The sequence below is a fragment of the Eleginops maclovinus genome, chromosome 11, assembly GCF_036324505.1.
Source record: "Eleginops maclovinus isolate JMC-PN-2008 ecotype Puerto Natales chromosome 11, JC_Emac_rtc_rv5, whole genome shotgun sequence".
In the NCBI taxonomy this organism is placed as follows: domain Eukaryota; kingdom Metazoa; phylum Chordata; class Actinopteri; order Perciformes; family Eleginopidae; genus Eleginops; species Eleginops maclovinus.
Genome location: NC_086359.1, coordinates 24,657 through 32,500, shown reverse-complemented (window position 1 = coordinate 32,500; position 7,844 = coordinate 24,657). Strand labels below are relative to the sequence as shown.

Here is a 7,844-nt window from a genome sequence, read left to right as displayed (position 1 = left end):
CTGGATTATGATGACTTCACCAACACCTGGATTATGATGACTTCACTAACACCTGGATTATTAACACCTGGATTATGATGACTTCACTAACACCTGGATTATGATGACTTCACTAACACCTGGATTATGATGACTTCACTAACACCTGGATTATGATGACTTCACTAACACCTGGATTATGATGACTTCACTAACACCTGGATTATGATGACTTCACTAACACCTGGATTATTAACACCTGGATTATGATGACTTCACTAACACCTGGATTATGATGACTTCACTAACACCTGGATTATGATGACTTCACTAACACCTGGATTATGATGACTTCACTAACACCTGGATTATGATGACTTCACTAACACCTGGACAAGTGAAACTCACCGAACAGGGTACAGAACATCCCCCCCAGGATGGGGTCTGGCAGCGAGGCGAACAGAGCAGTGAATTTCCCCACAGATCCCAGCAGCAGCATGATGCCTGCTCCGTACTGCACCACCCGCCGGCTGCCCACCTGCACACAGGTAACAGAGTCCAATAACAATAGATACAATCAAATGAATAAAGTACTTAACGCCCCCACAGGTGGCGTGTTCCCACCTTGGTGATGCCCAGCACGCCTATATTTGGGCTGGAGGAGGTGGAGCCGTTTCCTGTTCCCAGCAGCCCGGCGATGATGCAGCAGACGCCTTCAGTGAAGATCCCCCTTAAAAACAAAAAGTCAAATACCTGGTGGGGGAGGAGCCTGCATCACTTCCTGTTTACCTCCTGACTCACCTGTTGATGGCGTGGACCGGAGGGGGCATTGCTCCGGACAGTCGAGCACAGGCGTAATAATCCCCAATGGACTCCACGATTCCCGCCATGATGGCACTGAGCATGCCCAGCACCCCAGCAACCGTTACCACCGGCAAACCCCACTGACCTATCAGACACACAGTTGAGCTGCTTTGATTGGATGATTCCAGGTGAGAATCTCTGGTTGATAGTGTTGGGTTTACAGGGGTAAGGGACTCTGATTGCTTGATGTGGGGGGCTGTGATTGGCTTACAGGGATAAGGGACTCTGAACCACGGCGAGGACGCCATGATTTCCCCCCGGGCGTCGGTTCGCGCCTTGTGTCCATAGCTTTCGGGGTTTCTAGGCAACAGTTCGGTCAGAGTCAGGATGTAGCAGACGAGCCAAACGGTCATGATGGCGAGGATGATCTGAGGACACACACCTCCATTACTACAGGACACGCACCTCCATTACAGAATATATAAATACTTTATATATATATACACTAACTGGCCTCTTTATTAGGTACAACTGCTCGTTAACGCAAATATCTAATGAACCAATCACAGGGCAGCAACTCAAGAGTCATGAAGACATGGTGAAGAGGAGCTGGTGTAGTCCAGAGCCTCAGAACGGGGAGGAAGGTGATTTAAGGGACTCCGAACGTGGCCTGGTTGTTTGTGCCGGACGGGCTGAGTGTTTCAGAACCTGCTGATCTACTAGGATTCTCACAACCATCTCTAGGGCCCACAGAGACTGGTTCAGTTCTCTGGGGGCCTTGTTGATGCCAGAAGTCAGACGAGAGCGGCCAGACTGGTTCAAGATGATAGACAGGCAGCAGTAACTCGTTACAACCAAGGTATAGAAGACCCTCTCTGAGCCACCACACGTGGAACCTTGAAGCAGAGGGGCTGCAGCAGCAGAAGCCCACCCCAGGTGCCCCCGTAACCAACACGAGGGACGCGTCATGTCACAAATCATCTCCAACTGGTTTCTTGAACATGCAGATGAATTTAGTCATGACCCTCATCATGGATGTGCAGCCGACCACCCTGCAGCAGCTGCATGATGCTATGGGGTCATGGACCAATATCTCTGAGGTGTGTTCCAGCACCTTGTCCTGTCCATGACAACAAGGAGGGGGTTCTGAAGGGGGTCCAATCTGGTCGTAGCAGGGCATACCTAATGAAGTGGCCGGTGTGTGTGTATTATATATAAACACAGTAATCATGATGTCATCAGTCATTGGGAGGGCAGCAGCTGTCACTCACAGGGAACATTTTGAAGACCTGGACTCTGGTGGAGCTCAAACCGTTCTTCCTGCTCCAAACAGGAACAGGAAGTGAGGTCGTCCTGAGGTACTGAGCGAACAGCACGATCAGCAGAATACACCTGCAGACAGACGGGTATAAACTGTCTCACAGCACTGACTGACAGACAGACAGGTAGTTAAACTGTCTCACAGTGCTGATAGACAGACAGCTATAAAATGTCTCACAGTGCTGACAGACAGACAGGTATAAAATGTCTCACAGCGCTGACAGACAGACAGGTATAAAATGTCTCACAGCGCTGACAGACCCCAGTGAGACCCAGCTCTCTCTCCAGCCGTGGTGAAGACAGACAGGCCGATCAGTGAGACAGTTGGAGTGATGGTCAGTGGGCCGATGTAATCTAGCAGCAAACCTGGCAACCCAAACAGACCAATCAGAAGCTCCGCACAGCTGGACACTATGATGGCCCCCTGGATCTGAGAGACAGACAGGCAGACAGAGGGAGGGAGGGACGGACGGATGGACGAACAGACAGACAGACAGCCAGACAGACAGACAGACAGACAGACAGACAGACAGACAGACAGAGGGTAGTTTGGTTTATATTAATATAAATGCTAATATGATGGCATTATTAATGTTACTATACCTCTCTGATGCGGGGTTGCCAGATGTGAGACGTGTCGAGAGGAAGGCTCCAGTTCCCATAAATCTCCTCTGCAGGTTAACCAGAAACTTCAGATTTAGTTGAACAGCTTTTTGGATCTCATTCAATGTAGAGTTTCGTTAGCATGTCAGACAGAGTGATTAAGGACAGATACTATTGTTCTATAATCACTATTACACCAGTTTTTATCTTTCTAAGTTATTGTAATTAAAGATATTATTCATATCGCCCCCTCACCCTCACTGGGACACTTCCATCGCTCCAGACCCAGGATGGCTTGGGCCGGGATCAGGAACGCAAACGCACTGGCCTGAAACAGAGGAAGCCTACACACACACACACACACACAGGTCATTCCTCTACAGAAGACTTGATGTTCTCTTTAAATGGCACCAAACAGGAAGTGGATTCCCTACCGGACCCCCACAGTGGTCTGGATCAGCGTGGTGACCCCCACTGTGGTGAATATGGTTCCCACCAGCTGGCTGATTGTGTTCTGGTCCCGGCCCACACACATGGCCTCGGCCAGCAGGAAGGGAACGGCCACGGTGCCGCTGAAACATGTCAGGTAATGCTGCGGACAGAAGCTGATGTCAGACCCTGATTGGACCAACACACGACTCACTGGCCTCTCATTGGTCAGGTTTTATAATCCCAATGTTACCTGTAATCCCAGTAGAATACATAGGTACCAGGGTGGGACGTCTTCGATGGTGTAGATCATGTCTGACCCCGTCCCCTGTGACCCTATTGACTGTTTGTCAATTCTGTCATTTTCCATTGGCTTGCTAACATTGCTGGCTTTGAGGCTCCGGCCCTCTGCCGAGCAAACAGGACTCTGATTGGACAAACAGACAGATACACCTTTAGCATGTTGGTTGTGTGATAGCATGTTGGTTGTGTGTTAGCATGTTGGTTGTGTGTTAGCATGTTGGATATGTGTAGGCATGTTGGATGTGTGTAAGCATGTTGGATATGTGTTAGCATGTTGGATGTGTGTTAGCATGTTGGATGTGTGTAAGCATGTTGGATGTGTGTTAGCATGTTGGATGTGTGATAGCATGTTGGATGTGTGTATTAGCATGTTGGATATGTGTTAGCATGTTGGATATGTGTTAGCATGTTGGATATGTGTTAGCATGTTGGATGTGTGTTAGCATGTTGGATATGTGTTAGCATGTTGGATATGTTTTAGCATGTTGGATATGTGTTCGCATGTTGGATGTGTGTTAACATTTTTGATGTGTGTAAGCATGTTGGATATGTGTTAGCATGTTGGATATGTGTAAGCATGTTGGATATGTGTTAGCATGTTGGATATGTGTTAGCATGTTGGATATGTGCAAGCATGTTGGATATGTGTTAGCATGTTGGATGGGTTTTAGCATGTTGGATGTGTGATAGCATGTTGGATATGTGTGTTAGCATGTTGGATGTGTTTTAGCATGTTGGATGTGTGTTAGCATGTTGGATGTATGTAAGCATGTTGGATGCTTGTTAGCATGTTGGATATGTGTTAGCATGTTGGATATGTTTAAGCATGTTGGACGCTTGTTAGCATGTTGGATATGTGTTAGAATGTTGGATATGTGTTAGAATGTTGGATATGTGTTAACATGTTGGATGTGTGATAGCATGTTGGATGTGTTTTAGCATGTTGGATGTGTGTTAGCATGTTGGATGTATGTAAGCATGTTGGACGTTTGTTAGCATGTTGGATATGTGTTAGCATGTTGGATATGTTTAAGCATGTTGGATATGTGTTAGCATGTTGATATGTGTTAACATGTGATGTGTGATAGCATGTTGGACGTTTGTTAGCATGTTGGATATGTGTTAGCATGTTGGATATGTTTAAGCATGTTGGATATGTGTTAGCATGTTGGATATGTGTTAACATGTTGGATGTGTGATAGCATGTTGGACGTGTATTAGCATGTTGGATATGTGTTAGCATGTTGGATATGTGTTAACATGTTGGATATGTGCAAGCATGTTGGATATGTGTTAGCATGTTGGATATGTGTTAACATGTTGGATATGTGTAAGCATGTTGGATATGTGTAAGCATGTTGGACGTGTATTAGCATGTTGGATATGTGTTAGCATGTTGGATATGTGTTAACATGTTGGATATGTGTAAGCATGTTGGATATGTGTAAGCATGTTGGATATGTGTAAGCATGTTGGATATGTGTTAGCATGTTGGATATGTGTAAGCATGTTGGATATGTGATAGCATGTTGGATATGTGTAAACATGTTGGATATGTGTTAACATGTTGGATGTGTGATAGCATGTTGGATGTGTGATAGCATGTTGGATATGTGATAGCATGTTGGATATGTGTAAACATGTTGGATATGTGTTAGCATGTTGGATGTGTTTTAGCATGTTGGTTGTGTTTTAGCATGTTGGATATGTGTAAGCATGTTGGATGTGTGTTAACATGTTGGATGTGTGATAGCATGTTGGATGTGTGATAGCATGTTGGATATGTGTTAGCATGTTGGATATGTGTAAGCATGTTGGATATGTGTTAGCATGTTGGATGTGTGTTAGCATGTTGGATATGTGTTAGCATGTTGGATATGTTTTAGCATGTTGGATATGTGTTCGCATGTTGGATGTGTGTTAACATTTTTGATGTGTGTAAGCATGTTGGATATGTGTTAGCATGTTGGATATGTGTAAGCATGTTGGATATGTGTTAGCATGTTGGATATGTGTTAGCATGTTGGATATGTGCAAGCATGTTGGATATGTGTTAGCATGTTGGATGGGTTTTAGCATGTTGGATGTGTGATAGCATGTTGGATATGTGTTAGCATGTTGGATGTGTTTTAGCATGTTGGATGTGTGATAGCATGTTGGATGTGTGTTAGCATGTTGGATGTGTGTAAGCATGTTGGACGTTTGTTAGCATGTTGGATATGTGTAAGCATGTTGGATATGTGTAAGCATGTTGGATATGTGTAAGCATGTTGGATATGTGTAAACATGTTGGATATGTGTAAACATGTTGGATATGTGTTAGCATGTTGGATGTGTTTTAGCATGTTGGATATGTGTTTTAGCATGTTGGATGTGTGATAGCATGTTGGATGTGTGTTAGCATGTTGGATGTGTGTAAGCATGTTGGATATGTGTAAGCATGTTGGATATGTGTAAGCATGTTGGATATGTGTAAGCATGTTGGATATGTGTAAACATGTTGGATATGTGTAAACATGTTGGATATGTGTTAGCATGTTGGATGTGTTTTAGCATGTTGGATATGTGTTTTAGCATGTTGGATGTGTGATAGCATGTTGGATGTGTGTTAGCATGTTGGATGTGTGTAAGCATGTTGGATATGTGTAAGCATGTTGGATATGTGTAAGCATGAGGTTAGCTGTAATTAGATTAAAATTTCGATTTTCTTAAAGCACAAACCTGTTTCACACTAACCTGTCCCCCACCAACCTGTCTCACACTAACCTGTCCCCCACTAACCTGTGTCACACTCACCCGTCTCACACTAACCTGTCCCCCACTAACCTGTCTCACACTAACCTGTCTCACTCGTACTCAGCGCCTGTACGGGCTGTCCCCTGGGACGGATGTTGGGTAGTGAATCAGCTTTGATTGGTTTTAATGAATCTGATCCAGAGTTTACCTCACAGTCTTCCTCCATGTCGACTGCTGACGTGATCCACCTCAAGACACCGAGGAGAGTTTCAGGTGAAAGTCCACCAAGATGATTAACCACACACACACACACACACACACACACACACACACACACACACACACACACACACACACACACACACACACACACACACACACACACACACACATACACACACACACACACACACACACACACACACACACACACTCCTCAGTATCTGCCTTGCTTTAAATTGGATACTCAGCAGTTTTATTGTATATTCTACAACAACGTTTATTACCGTCCTGAACATATCTGCTATTTGTTATTTCAACTTATTGTGTTATGAAAAACGTGTACTTATTGAGCCATTTTTTCATATTTTTTCCTTACTTAATCTGTTGTTGTAGTGATGTACATATCAACGTTGCTGGACAAATAAAATATTTTTGATTGTCATTGATAGGCGTTTAAAGCCTCTGAGTTGCTGCTGTGTTTTCCTCCATCCCATTATATGCAATGATATGATCCATTGTACATATATATATATATATATATATATATATGTACAATGTCTCTCTCTCTCTCTCTCTCTCTCTCTCTCTCTCTCTCTCTCTCTCTCTATATATATATATATAAATGTCTCTATATAAAATAATGTTGGTCTCTTATTATCTATCTCATCAGAGATTTCCCTTCTCTCAGAGTTTACATTTGTATAGTAAGCAGCCATAATGCTAAAAGAATAATCAGAGTATCAATCCATGGAGCACATAAAACACCTAATCTGAACAACAAAAGTCTTTTTGCACTTTATTACAGATTAAATACTGATGTTATATTATTACAGATTAAATACTGATGTTATATTATTACAGATTAAATACTGATGTTATATTATTACAGATTAAATACTGATGTTATATTATTACAGATTAAATACTGATGTTATATTCTTTATTACAGATTAAATACTGATGTTATATTCTTTATTACAGATTAAATACGGATGTTATATTCTTTATTACAGATTAAATACTGATGTTATATTATTACAGATTAAATACTGATGTTATATTATTACAGATTAAATACTGATGTTATATTATTTATTACAGATTAAATACTGATGTTATATTCTTTATTACAGATTAAATACTGATGTTATATTATTACAGATTAAATACTGATGTTATATTATTACAGATTAAATACTGATGTTATATTATTACAGATTAAATACTGATGTTATATTATTTATTACAGATTAAATACTGATGTTATATTCTTTATTACAGATTAAATACTGATGTTATATTATTACAGATTAAATACTGATGCTATATTATTACAGATTAAATACTGATGTTATATTCTTTATTACAGATTAAATACTGATGTTATATTATTACAGATTAAATACTGATGTTATATTATTACAGATTAAATACTGATGTTATATTCT

The 7,844-nt window shown here is 41.8% G+C and overlaps 1 protein-coding gene across 3 annotated transcripts in view; it reads right to left on the bottom strand.

Annotated features, from left to right (window-relative positions):
• slc23a1 (solute carrier family 23 member 1) overlaps positions 1-6,463 on the bottom strand; it is an 8,360-nt gene extending 1,897 nt beyond the window's left edge. Inside the window, exons 1-11 of one of the 3 annotated variants that reach the window (XM_063894519.1) lie at positions 6,383-6,452; positions 3,389-3,562; positions 3,141-3,298; positions 2,962-3,050; positions 2,707-2,774; positions 2,352-2,533; positions 2,055-2,175; positions 1,055-1,211; positions 781-928; positions 604-709; positions 388-517 (exon numbers count right to left, since the gene is read on the bottom strand). In XM_063894519.1, the coding sequence (XP_063750589.1) occupies positions 388-517; positions 604-709; positions 781-928; positions 1,055-1,211; positions 2,055-2,175; positions 2,352-2,533; positions 2,707-2,774; positions 2,962-3,050; positions 3,141-3,298; positions 3,389-3,562; positions 6,383-6,400 (1,351 nt within the window). In that variant the 5' untranslated portion in view covers positions 6,401-6,452. Of the gene's footprint in view, positions 1-387; positions 518-603; positions 710-780; positions 1,212-2,054; positions 2,176-2,351; positions 2,534-2,706; positions 2,775-2,961; positions 3,051-3,140; positions 3,299-3,388; positions 3,563-6,279 lie in introns of all 3 variants that reach the window. The other 2 variants (XM_063894518.1, XM_063894517.1) reach the window with 2 other exon arrangements.
• Positions 6,464-7,844: the final 1,381 nt, after the last annotated feature.